Source organism: Drosophila persimilis, unplaced genomic scaffold (genome assembly GCF_003286085.1).
Source record: "Drosophila persimilis strain 14011-0111.01,24,50 unplaced genomic scaffold, DperRS2 tig00000431-arrow-pilon, whole genome shotgun sequence".
Taxonomy (NCBI): domain Eukaryota; kingdom Metazoa; phylum Arthropoda; class Insecta; order Diptera; family Drosophilidae; genus Drosophila; species Drosophila persimilis.
In genome coordinates, this window is record NW_020825312.1 from 3,822,809 (window position 1) to 3,836,331 (window position 13,523).

The 13,523-nt window shown below is 45.7% G+C and overlaps 1 protein-coding gene across 1 annotated transcript in view; it reads left to right on the forward strand.

The window, feature by feature from the left end:
- Window positions 1–13,523, forward strand: part of LOC6604665 (ankyrin-2) — a 65,646-nt gene that overhangs the window by 18,455 nt on the left and 33,668 nt on the right. Inside the window, exons 13-17 of the mRNA XM_026989868.1 lie at window positions 172–331; window positions 407–1,245; window positions 1,316–3,898; window positions 3,959–4,057; window positions 4,130–4,210. Of these exons, the coding sequence (XP_026845669.1) occupies window positions 172–331; window positions 407–1,245; window positions 1,316–3,898; window positions 3,959–4,057; window positions 4,130–4,210 (3,762 nt within the window). The remainder of the gene's footprint in view (window positions 1–171; window positions 332–406; window positions 1,246–1,315; window positions 3,899–3,958; window positions 4,058–4,129; window positions 4,211–13,523) is intronic.

A 13,523-nucleotide genomic window follows, 5' to 3' on the forward strand; every position in this document is an offset into this window, starting at 1 on the left:
CAATATTCAATTCAATATTCAATCTGCTAATGAGACAAAAGTAGAGTTTTCAAAGAGTTTTTACATACAATATGTAGTCTATGCGTATACCCCATTTATGCTGTGTCTTTGGTAATTGTGTGCCCCATAACTGAACATCTCCCATCTACCGTCTACCCCCTAACTCGTCAGGCGGACCGTCCCGTGCCCAATGGGAGGATGTCACTGGCTCCACGCCCCTGACCTTTGTCAACGACTGTGTCTCCTTCACGACTACCGTTTCGGCTCGCTTCTGGCTAATGGACTGCCGCAATATCTCCGATGCCACCAAGATGGCCACAGAGCTTTACAAGTGAGTGCGCTGGCAGGTGCCTCAGTGGATTGGTTTTCATCTATAATCTATCTATAATCTCCATTCTCCATTCAGGGAAGTCATTCATGTGCCCTTCATAGCCAAGTTTGTGGTGTTCGCCAAGAAGATTGAACCCTTCGAGGCCCGCCTGCGCGTCTTCTGCATGACCGATGACCGCGAGGACAAGACTCTGGAGAAGCACGAGCTCTACACGGAAGTGGCCAAGAGTCGCGACGTGGAAGTGCTGGAAGGCAAACCGCAGTACATTGAGATGGCCGGTAACCTGGTGCCCGTCACCAAGTCTGGCGACCAGCTGCAGCTTCAATTCAAGGCCTTCCGCGAGAACCGTCTGCCCTTCACGGTGCGTGTGAAGGATCAGCATGCGGACATCGTGGGCCGAACCCTCTTCATGAAGGAGCCCAAGGTTGCCAAGGGCGAGCCTCCACAGCAGCCCATCTGCATACTGAACATAGTGCTGCCGGAGGCAGTGATACCTGACTCGACCACAGCCTTCTCAGACCGCGTCACCTCCGCCTACAGAACCTCCATGTTCAGCCTGAGCAAACACCAGAACGACCACTACATCGGCGACATTCGCATTGTAGATCTGTCCAATCTGTTGGGCAAGGACTGGATACAGCTGGCGCCAGAGATCGGAATCAACGCGGAGGAGATCGACGAGATCATCAACCAAAACACCGACAGCATAGCCAGGCAGGCTCAGAGCATGATCCGCCTGTACAAGGACAAGCCAAACTACGACATCCTGTCCCTGGAGACGGCGCTCAAGAACATCGGCCGAGATGACATCATGAAAAAGTGCAAGAGTGGAAGACTCTCGCATTCGCGCGAGTTCGACGAGACGGACATTATGAAGAACTCGGAATCCGTGGAAGAGCTGGTTCGCAGAGAAAGTAAGTAAAAGTACTATAGGACTCGCACTCCATGAGGCATTATAAGATAATCTTTTGCCGATAATTCCAGGCAAGCGAATCCAGCAGATCAACGAACGCGAGGAAGTCAAATACTCTGCCGAGGAGAAGGAGGTCGAGGAGTCTGAGTCCGACGAGGAGCAGGTCAAGCGGACTGTTGCCGAGAGGCGCGATAAGATCGTCAAGCGCCTGTCCATGGAGCGTTCCATACCAGCCTCTACGCAAAAGAAGGAGATCACCCGCGAAATAACAGAAATCAAGCGAAAGAGTCTCATCGAGGATAAGAAGGCCCATCACGAGTCCGAGATCCTGATGCAACTGCCCGCCGACAATGTGATCATCAAGACAGCGGCTGTCCCCGAACAGGTCATCAAGATGAAGATGGGCAAGATGGACTCGACAGAGGTGAGCAAGAGCGAGTTCGACAAGGAGCTGACGCACAAGTTCAAGTCATCCGGCCGCAGCTCTGAGGAGGAGGAACAGCCATCACCCGACGCCGTAGACAAGATTGTTCAGGACATCAGTTCTGCCGAAAAAACGGAGAAGGATGCAGTCACCTTCAGTCGAGCCACGACCATCACCCGCCAGGAGGCCCGGGATATCACAGAGGATTTCCTGGAGATTGAGAAACGTAGCCAACTCCCAGCGACAACTTCCACAACAGCCACAGTGCACGAGAAGTTTGTCGAGGAGGTGAAGGAGAAGAAGACTAGCCCCATGGCGTCAGTGACGCCCGAAACTGTGAAGGAGGTCGAGCAAGTCATTAGTGAAGTTACTGAGATTGCCAGCAAGAAGGTGGAGAACATTATTAGCTCCTTTGAGAACGTCAAAACGGAGGACAATTCCGTAATCCTGCCCAGCCAGCCGGTGCCCGAGACAACGAAGGTCAGCGAGACCATTAAACATCTGCAGGACGCCAAGACAGTGGCCCAGGAGCAGGTCAAGACCGTGCAGGTCATCGAGAGCACAACTATCGAAGAGACAATCGCCGAATTCGAGGCGAAAAAGGTCAAGTACGACTTCCATGGCGGTGAGCCAAAAACCCAAATCCCCAAACTGGTGAGAAAGCCCAGCGAGGAGTCCATGAAGCCCACTGCGGCCCCACGTGCTGTGGCAGAAGTAGAGGGCGACCTGACTGCCGAGAGCAAGCCCGAGAAGCCCCTCTCCAAAATCCCAGTCAAAACTTCCGCTGCCGATGCCCAAAAGATTGGTGAGGTGGTGGACACACGAAAGGTGACCCACGACTTTCTGCAGGGCGAGAAGTTGGCCGCCGAGCCCAAGGCAGCGCCAGCAGCCAGCAAGATTCCCAAGGTGGAGCCAAGAAAATCAGTGGATAAGCTGGAGTCGAGAGTCTTGGACGATGTGGTGGCCTCTACCGCCAGCATTATGACAGCAGCAGGCCTGGGGGCAGAGGTGCCCAAAGACAAGTCCGCTGGACAGCCAGAAATTGCCTCCAAGGCAGAAACCCTCACCGAAAAGGTTTCTGAATTGATTGACACATTCCACAAGGTCGAGGAGAAGATTGTGAAGTCTGAGAAGCATTCAGAGATTGCCAGAAAAATGGAGAAGACAGTCACGATTGAAGAAAAGCCCATCGCCCACGTGCGGCCTGAAGAGGACAAGGTGGCGGAAAAGATAGCCGAAGTAGTCGAAACATTCCACAAGATCGAAGAGAACATAGCTACCGCTGACACACGCAAGCTCACCCACGATTTCCTCAGCATGGAGCAGCAAAGCCAACTGCCGAGCATGCCAAAAGCCTCCGAGCCACCTCTCGAATCCAGCCTGACATCGATATCAACATCGGAGCCAGAGTCGGTGATCTCAGTAAAACCATCGCCACCTGCGAGCAAGATACCTGTGGTGGAGCCCAGGAAGACACTGATCGAGGAAGCTGTAAAGCTCACGGAGCCACCCGCAAAGCCTCTGATCGAGGAAACTGTAAAACCCACTGTGGAGCAGCCTAAGGAGGTTCTGCATGAGCGCCAGCTAACCGCCGATTTCCTGAGCATGGAGCAGCAGACACAGCTACAGTCCCTTCCGGCAAAAGCCCTGGTTGAGGAAGTTGTCAAGACCGCTGAGCAGCTAGTAGTGCAGAAAAAGGATAAAGAGTCGGAGGCATCGAAAGCCCTGATTGAGGAAGCAGTGAAACCAATTGAGCAGCTGACCAAGCAGAATGAGCCACTGTACGAGCGTCAGTTAACCGCGGACTTCCTGAGCATGGAACAGCAGACGCAGCTGCATCCAGTAACCATTAAATCATCAGTAGTGCCAGAAAGCATCGATTCGAAAGTGCTGCCAGAAAAGCTGTCTAAAGGCGATGGCATTGAGTCGGCGGCACCGATCGGAGATGCTTCGCTCTTCCAAACACCCAAGCCGGAGTTCGCTTTCGTTGCCAAGGAGCCGGAAAATCTGCCGAGTGTGGTCCAGGAACTTTCTGAGTACGATACCTTTGAAAAACGAGCCACCGTTCCATTGAGCGATTCAATCAGAGAGGAGGGTCTCAGTGCTCCCCTGTCCATGGAGCCTCGAAAATCCCTGACCGATGCCGAGTTCTGCAAGTCTGTGGGCGAAACGATTAGCAAGAAGATGAGCGCAGGAGTCATTGAGATATCTGATCAGCTCAAGCAAATCGGTAGCGAAATTTTAATCCGAAATACATACGTTCCCTTATTCACATTCTTTACTTTTCCAGCGAGCGACATTCCAGACTCTCAGACTCCGCCGCCCACGCCCAGCGACACGAAGATCGATAAGCAGAACGAGGAGCCGGAGTTGATCAGCTTGGAGCGTGGTAAGTAATGGTGATGGTGTACAGTGCTTGATCTGGATCATTTTTACCATTCTGATTTTGATCGGGCGACAGATTATCTCGGCGACAATGTGACCACTCTGCACACGACCACAGAGTCGACGTTTGAGCGCGTCTCTGCCATAACAAAAATAGGTAAGTTCGTCGTATGAAACGAGTGGATGGATCCCTGCTCCCCGCTCAATTCTCTATGCAATTTGTAATTGTTATGTAAACTTACTTTATATATTTTCCTATGTTTGCCTCTTTCGGTAAAATACTATAAATTGTAACGATGATTTACTGTACACCTTTTTGTTTTCATTTAAGATTGAATTTTCGTTTGAGTTTGTGCCACAATATGTAGTGTTTCTCTGAAACTGTTTTTTCGTTTCCTCCCGTTCAGTTCTACTCCCACTATTCTCTGTTCCCCAACATTTTCTATGTTTGTCTTGATTTGGGTCCAAAGGCTTTTTGTATGCAAAATACCATTCAACCATTAAACGATTGCGCTCCCAGACTACAATAGTTATCATAATTGTAATCGTATCTGTAAACGCGTATCTCTAAAGGCAAACTGCTAGTGTGTGTATCTTAATCAAAAAAGTCTGTAAGTGCGGCAGTAAACTTAAACTGAAAGAAGGGATCATCCCAGATCCCAGATATAACTCGAGACCGAAGCGTATTGAATGAACCTGACCACAACCTCTCCCAAATGCTTACTCTTAATATTGAGGCAATACTAGGCTGTACAACGGCTCACAGACACTGGCTGCCAGGCACTAATCCAATTACGTGGAGCAGTGCGCTACCACTGGCGAAAGGTCGCAGAGACATTGCTAATTGCTTGGGCTGGCGCCGCACGGTACACGGCACACGGCTTGTACGTAACATAACATTCAATGGCGGGCAATGTCAGCGCCAGTCGATCGATAGCTCGATCCACAAATCGATTCTACTTTGCTTACCAAGGTTCTGGAATTTACTTGAATTTACTTTAGGGATAGCTCCTCAAGGGGTGTCTGGCGAAAGCCCATTAGCCATTAGCCCTAGCATCTGAAGGGATATGCAGTTAGTTCAAGTCGCTTCTTTATATAATTGGTGGATGGTGGATAGGCAAGCCACCGATGGCGCTCTTATGTCATATGACCCCAGGGCCAGGGGCTAGGCCATGCACGGGGCCGGTGCTAGGAGCAAAGCAGACTGACGAAAGCCGAGCGGTGGCGTATAGTTAATTTAATTTGCTTTTGGAATTTTTGCTGTCTAGCAGTACAACGCCAGGCAGCCGTTTTGGGTAGATTTAGTCTCGAAATTGTATTTCTGAAGAACGCGCGAGGCGAGAGTGTAATTTTCACATTTTTTTTCCAAGAGATATACTTTTGTTTTTTTTTGCGCTTCCTGTGCGTTTGTTTGATTTATAGATTGATAGATACAAAGTACCTATTCAATCGTGCAATCCTAAATACAAGTACCTCAACATTTTCGGCTTGAGTTGTTGTTTGTGGTTCATTCAATGCATAACAGATAAAGAAAATAATCTAATCGCAGAATAAATGGAATAATTAAAACTGAAACTATACAAATAAACCCAAACCGAAACCGAACACTAAAGTAACCTTAAGTCTATCGTATTTTAATGGTAAGTTCTCATGTATAATAACAATCAATTTGAAAAGTTGCCCAGGAATTAGGATATATGTTATCTAATCTGACGTTTTCTGATGGGTATCGTCTGATGATAGGTCTCGTCTCTCAGCACTCATGATACTCGTACAACAATTACGTTTGCAATTTTTGAACAACTATTTAAGCAATTGAGTTCAGTTTACGTTACATTCCAATATAACTAATTCGATTTGTGTTACCCTATGTAATTACCTTGTTAACTACTTATACTCGTACTCGTATTCGTATTCATCCGGCCTATGCTATGGATAAACCACAGCCTATAATCAATCTACTACTAATCTAATCTAAACATACTCGTACGTATAGCGTTTACAACAAGATTTTTTTCATTAAGATAAACACTTTTGGCATACTCTCGCGGATATCGGAAATCCAAAAAAAAATAAAATGATAGAATCGAACCAAATTAAAACCGTATTGGGATCCGCACTGTGAGCGCTGATCTCCATACGAGGCCTCCTCATCGAAGAACACTCCAATGAACCACCATGGCTTTCAGTTTGCAATGTTTATGTTTGATTTGATTTCAGCAAATAATTATATGTTCTGTTGCTTTCGTAATCTTTGGCAATCCCTAGTGAGGAGGCATACATGCATACTCGTACATATATCCATATAGTATATATGTTTAAAGATAATACTGTACTGTACTGTAACTGAATGCTAAGTCGAGTCACATCCAAACCTCACTGTAGCGTCTCTCTATATACATATACTTACATATATGGTACTCGTATTCTTTGTCCTTATTTGCGAATTACAACTACAATATCTACTATACTCGTATTAGCCACACCATAACCATTGAAATCGTTTGATTTGTATGCACCCAAAACCGAAACCGAAACCCAAACCCAAACCAGACCCCACCAACCCAGCGCGCTTCTTATGATGTACTCGTAATTGGTTCTAGTTTCTAGATCGCATTCTGTGTTCTGTATTCTGTATGTGACATATGATGTCGTGGTTCGTTCTCATTCCTGCAGTAGCAGTACTTGCCAATTTTGCCTTTTGATTTCACAGTGAACATGAACATTGCTTAAATACATTGCTTACCAAAAATGTGCAAACGTAATCAGCGAAGATTTTACTCGAATAATTGTTTAATATTTGTGCATTGTGCAGCAGCTAAGCTCTGAAGTTGGAGAAGCATTTAGCATCCAATCTCAAGAATCCACGACCTCATATGCGGCATATCCGCTTAGATCGGTACCATCTGATCTTTTGATTTTGCTTTTCAAATACAATAACCTACTCGTACCATAAGCATAAGCATTATTTGCATGTTTGTGCCTGCTGCTGGGTTTTTGGCGTACAGCTTGTAGTCTAACTATATATATATGTACCTACGTATCTATATAGTATGTATTTCCGAAACTGTCAACTGCACTGTGTACATAATAGACTAACCCACCATATCTACATTATAGATATGGTTTGATTGATTGTATTCGGTGTTAACTGTCTTTATACTATTGCCATGTTTTCTACTCTACTTCTACTTCTAACCAAACCAAACAAAAAAAACCAAAATATTTCTGCCCTCACGGAACAAACGCCTCAAACAGAGCACTTCAGTGTTCATAATGTAAAAACCGAAACATTTACAAGAACCGATGAACCTGAAAAGCTGCTTCCTAGTATGGCAGTCTCCCCCGATATCCACAAAATGTATTCACCAGACACTACCTCATTTCCAGAAATGAGCACAAGTAGTCAAACACCGAAGATGACAGCACCCACAACCACAACGACGACGACGACTGTGACAACGCAAATAGATCGCACAAAGGTAGATCTGACTGTGCCTGAGAAGGGACAGCATCAGCAGAAGGATCAGGAGAATCAGGAGATAAAGGAGAAGCCACAGCCAGAGGATACAGTGATAGAAGCAGATACAGATAGATCTTCCAGTGATAGGGAGTACTTAGAGCAAATTATGGCCTGTGGCGACGTTAGACGCAAAATAGAGCGTTTGGAGAGCACCGCCAGCTCAGAGACAGAGACCGCCGAGTGTCAGCCGAGTGTGGCTCCCAAGTACATAGGCGACAATGTACCGGTGGTGAAGGAGGTGGTGCAGAGCATTGAGGAGAAGATCTGCGGTACAGTGGTGTCGGCTATTCCCTTTATAGTGCAAAAGAGGCAGCCGCACGAAGAGAAAAAGGAACCAGACGTGGCAGAGGTAGAGAAGCAAATACTTACGCCATCAGATTTGGCGCTGGAGCAATTGATTAAGTGGGAGCTGCCACCAGAGGTAGTGAAGCTGTCCCCCATCGAGGCCATGGCTTCTGGCCTGCAGGAGATTCAGGAAGAAGTTTGCGAGAAGGTTTGCAAGAAGAGGAAGGCCTTTGAGGTGGCCGAAGACTTATGTGAAACGGAAAAGACTTTACCAGAACAGGAACTAGGCTTAGATAAAAAAGTAGAACAGGTACCTGGAAAGATTTTAACCGAGGCCATTGATCAGCACATAGACTTAGTAGGTAAGGAACCTTTGGAGGCACTGCCAAAGGTAAGGGAAGTAGTACAGGACATCGAACGCCGATATCCCACAGCGGTCTTAGAGGCCAAGCCATTTAGTCCCCGAAAAATAGGTGCCAAGGACTGTCAGGCTGATGTTATTTCTATAGAGCAGCAGATTTTAAGCGACACTGATATGGTTCTAGAAGGATTAGGCTCCAAGCGTATTCCCGAACAGAAGGTAGTTTCCCCTGTTTTTGCCTTGGCCAAGACGAGCCCCAGTATTGAAAACCTCGAAGAAGTCTGTGAAAAGACATGCTCAAAGCGCACAATCTCAGTCATGGCAAAGGATTTCGTAAAGCAGCCAGAAATCGAACCCCTGCCAGCAGAGGACGATGTAAAATCAACAACAGCCAAGTTTCTCGAGCGGGAGGCTATCAGGTACGATGTGGCTGAGAGCATCAAGGAGTTCGAGGGCAAGAGTGTGGTACAGGAGTGTCTGACTGGGGTGGCAGAGAGTCAAATTAGAAGGTTAACAGAATGTGATATTGCAGACTTTCCAGTAGAGGTGACTAAGGACACTAGACTTGTAGAATTCCCCAAAATTGCACACACCCTTGAACGATTGCATTCCATTTCCAAAAGCGACATCAAAGACACTAAAGAGTTCATGCACGCAGTTGGCGACTATGAGGATAAGCAGAGCGAAATAATTGTCCATGATGCTCAGTCCCGAACTCAAACGGATAGTCAGAACTTAGAAAAAGAGACAACCGATAGGTTTCCTATACACGATAAAATAGTCGAGCTTCAAACCCACCAGAACCTGGTCTTAAAGACCTCGGAAATGGCCCAAATGACTGACAATACAAAGAATAAGTTCCCATCTGATGCGAAACCAGCATCAGATACAATACTAGTAGAAAGCGACAGTGATGAAGAGCTTGACAAAGAAAAACTCAAAAAACTAAAGCATTTATCAACCATAGAGTCGGAATCTACTATAGAGGCAACTAAGAAATATATTTACTCTTCCAATTACGAAGAAACGGTTACTCAATCGAATGAATCCGTTAAGTTTCCTACTGCGAAAGATTCTTTTGGCGACAAATATGGCATAGAAGATGGGAGATCAACTGTCAAAACTGAGGGTAAGCCCACAGCAATTCTTGAATCGATAGGCAACGCATACGACAGTATGATCTTTCAGTATGACATCCCAGTTCTCGAAAAAATTCCTTCAGCACCTCAAATGGAAATACCTGATCACGCAACATCGCATGAAATGGCATTAAGGTCAAGAACTGCTATTGAGTTCACGGAACAACAAAGTTACTGCTCAACTCAAAAAAATATTACAAACATTGTCGCGCAAAAGTCCAACTTGATAACAAGTTCAATCACTGCCGAAAAACCTAAACTAACTGACTCGAAGGACGATAAACCCATTGACTTGAAAGACGATAAGGTCCCAACTAAACCCCAGGATAAGCCCAAGTCCCCTCTTGACTCAGTTAAGTCTAGTCTCATTGTGTATTCAGTCGATGAAAGTGATGAGGACTATGTTCTTCCTAGACCCCAAGAAAAGTCACTCCCTTCGGTTGTTCCTTCTGTCGTTGCTGGAGATAAATCTCCGCTTAAACCTGAAGATACAAAAACACCAGTTGACTTGAAAGACGATAAGCTCCCAGTGAAACACCAGGATAAACCCAAGTCCCCTCTGGATTCATTTAAGCCCAGTCATACGGTGTATTCAGACGAAGAAAGCGATGAGGAATATGGTGTTGCTAGATCCCCAGAAAAGCCCGCTAGTCAGCCAATTCAATCGGCCGGTGCTTCTGTAGTTGCTGGAGATAAATCTCCCCTTAAAGATATCATTAAACAAGAAACGGTGACTGAGTTCAAGGCAGAAGAATTTGCAAGATCTACTAAAACAACAATTGCCACCGTTGTCTCAAAGACTTCCGATTTGATCCCAAGTTCATTCACTGACGACAAACCTAAGCTAACTGACTTGAAGGGCGACAAGCCCATTGACTTGAAAGACGATAAGGTCCCAGCTAAACACCAGGATAAACCCAAGTCCCCTCTTGACTCTGTTAAGTCTAGTGTCATAGGGTACTCAGCAGATGAAAGTGACGAGGAATATGGTGTTCCCAGACCTCAAGAAAAGCCCGCTTGTCAGCCAATTCCGTCAGCTGCTCCATCTCTCGTTGCTGGAGATAAATCTCTGCTTCAAGACATCCTTAAGCAAGAAACGGGGACTGAGTTCAAGGCAGAAGAATTTGCAAGTTCTACTAAAACAACAAATGTCCCTGTGGTCTCGAAGACGTCCGATTTGACCACAACTTCATTCACTGACGACAAACCTAAACTAACTAACTTGAAGGACGATGAGCCCATTGATTTGAAAGACGATAAGCTTCCAGCTAAACCTGAGGATAAACCAAAGACCGATCTTGATTCAGTTAAGCCCAGTCCTACGATGTATTTAGACGATAAAAACGATAAGGAATATGTTGTTCCTAGACCCCAAGAAAAGCCACTGCCGTCGGTTGTTCCTTTGCTCAGTGCTGGCGATAAGTCTCTGCTTAGACCTAAAGAGAAATCAAAACCATCTGACTTGAAGAACGATAAGGACCCAGATAAACCTGAGGATAAACCTAAGTCCCCCCCTGATTCAGCTAAGCTCAGTCCTACTGTGTATTCAGACGATGAAAGCGATGAGGAATCTGGAGTTCCTAGACCCCAAGAAAAGCCCGCATATCTCGTTGCTGGAGATAAATCTCCGCTTAAAACTGAAGAGAAACCAGCACCAGTTGTCCTGAAAGACGATAAGATCCCAGCTAAAGCCGAAGACAAACCCAAGTCCCCTCTAGATTCAGTTAAGCCCAGCCCTACGATGTATTCAGATGATGAAAGCGATGAAGAATTTGGTGAACGTATACCCCAAGAACAGCCACTCCCTTCGTTTGTTTCTTCTGCACTGTCTGGAGATAAATCTCCTCTTAAAGACATTCTTAAACTAGAAACGGTGACTAATTTCAAGGCAGAAGAATTTGCAAGTTCTACTCAAACAAATATTGCCACTGAGGTCTCGAAGACTTCCGATTTGATTACAAGTTCATTCACTGACGAAAAACCTAAACTAACTGACTTGGAGGGCGATAAGCCCATTGACTTGAAAGACGATAGGGTCCAAGCTAAGCATGAGGATAAACCCAAGTCCCCTCTTGACTCAGTTAAGTCTAGTCTCATAGTGTATTCAGACGATGAAAGTGATAAAGAATATGGTGTTCCTAGACCCCAAGAAAAGCCCGCTAGTCAGCCAATTCCATCAGTTGTTCCATCTCTCATTGCTGGAGATAAATCTCCGCTTAAAACTGAAGAGAAACCAGCATCAGCTGACTCGAAAGAAGATAAGATCCCAGCTAAAGCCGAAGACAAACCCAAGTCCCCTCTGGATTCAGTTAAGCCCAGTCCTATGATATATTCAGATGATGAAAGCGATGAAGAATTTGGTGAACGTATACCCCAAGAACAGCCACTTCCTTCGTTTGTTTCTTCTGTAGTTTCTGGAGATAAATCTCCTCTTAAAGACATTCTTAAGCCAGAAACGGTGACTAATTTCAAGGCAGAAGAATTTTCAAGTTCTATTCAAACAAATATTGCCACTGAGGTCTCAAAGACTTCCGATTTGATTACAAGTTCATTTACTGACGACAAACCTAAACTAACTGACTTGGAGGACGATAAGTCCATTGAATTGAAAGACGATAGGGTCCAAGCTAAGCACGAGGATAAACCCAAGTCCCCTTTTGACTCAGCTAAGCTCAGTCCTTCTGAATATTCAGACGATGAAAGTGATGAGGAATATGGTGATCCTAGACCCCAAGAAAAGCCCGCTAGTCAGCCAATTCCATCAGCTGATCCATATCTCGTTGCTGGAGATAAATCTCCGCTTAAACCTGAAGAGAAACCAGCACCAGTTGTCTTGAAAGACGATAAGATCCCAGCAAAACCCGAAGACAAACCCAAGTCCCCCCTGGACTCAGTAAAAAGCGATGAGGAATATGGTGTTCCTAGACCCCAAGAAAAGCCTGCTAGTCAGCCAATTCCATCAGTTGTTCCATCTCTCGTTGCTGGAGATAAATCTCCGCTTAAAACTGAAGAGAAACCAGCATCAGCTGACTTGAAAGAAGATAAGATCCCAGCAAAACCCGAAGACAAACCCAAGTCCCCTCTGGACTCAATAAAAAGCGATGAGGAATATGGTGTTCCTAGACCCCAAGAAAAGCCCGCTAGTCAGCCAATTCCATCAGCTGATCCATATCTCGTTGCTGGAGATAAATCTTCGCTTAAACCTGAAGAGAAACCAGCACCAGTTGTGTTGAAAGACGATAAGATCCCAGCAAAACCCGAAGACAAACCCAAGTCCCCCCTGGACTCAGTTAAGCCCAGTCCTATGATATATTCAGATGATGAAAGCGATGAAGAATTTGGTGAACGTATACCCCAAGAACAGCCACTTCCTTCGTTTGTTTCTTCTGTAGTTTCTGGAGATAAATCTCCTCTTAAAGACATTCTTAAGCCAGAAACGGTGACTAATTTCAAGGCAGAAGAATTTTCAAGTTCTATTCAAACAACTATTGCAACTGTGGTCTCGAAGACTTCCGATTTGATTACAAGTTCATTCACTGACGACAAACCTAAACTAACTGACTTGGAGGACGATAAGCCCATTGACTTGAAAGACGATAGGGTCCAAGCTAACCACGAGGATAAACCCAAGTCCCCTCTGGACTCAGTTAAGTCTAGTCTCATAGTGTATTCAGACGATGAAAGTGATGAAGAATATGGTGTTCCTAGACCCCAAGAAAAGCCCGCTAGTCAGCCAATTCCATCAGCTGATCCATATCTCGTTGCTGGAGATAAATCTTCGCTTAAACCTGAAGAGAAACCAGCACCAGTTGTCTTGAAAGACGATAAGATCCCAGCAAAACCCGAAGACAAACCCAAGTCCCCCCTGGACTCAGTAAAAAGCGATGAGGAATATGGTGTTCCTAGACCCCAAGAAAAGCCCGCTAGTCAGCCCATTCCATCAGTTGTTCCATCTGTCGTTGCTGGAGATAAATCTCCGCTTAAACTTGAAGAGAAACCAGCACCAGTTGCCTTGAAAGACGATAAGATCCCAGCTCAACGCAAAGACAAACCCAAGTCCCCTCTGGACTCAGTAAAACCCAGTCGTACAGTGTATTCAGACGATGAAAGTGATGAGGTCTATGGCGTTCCTAGACTCCAAGAAAAGCCACTACCGTCGGTT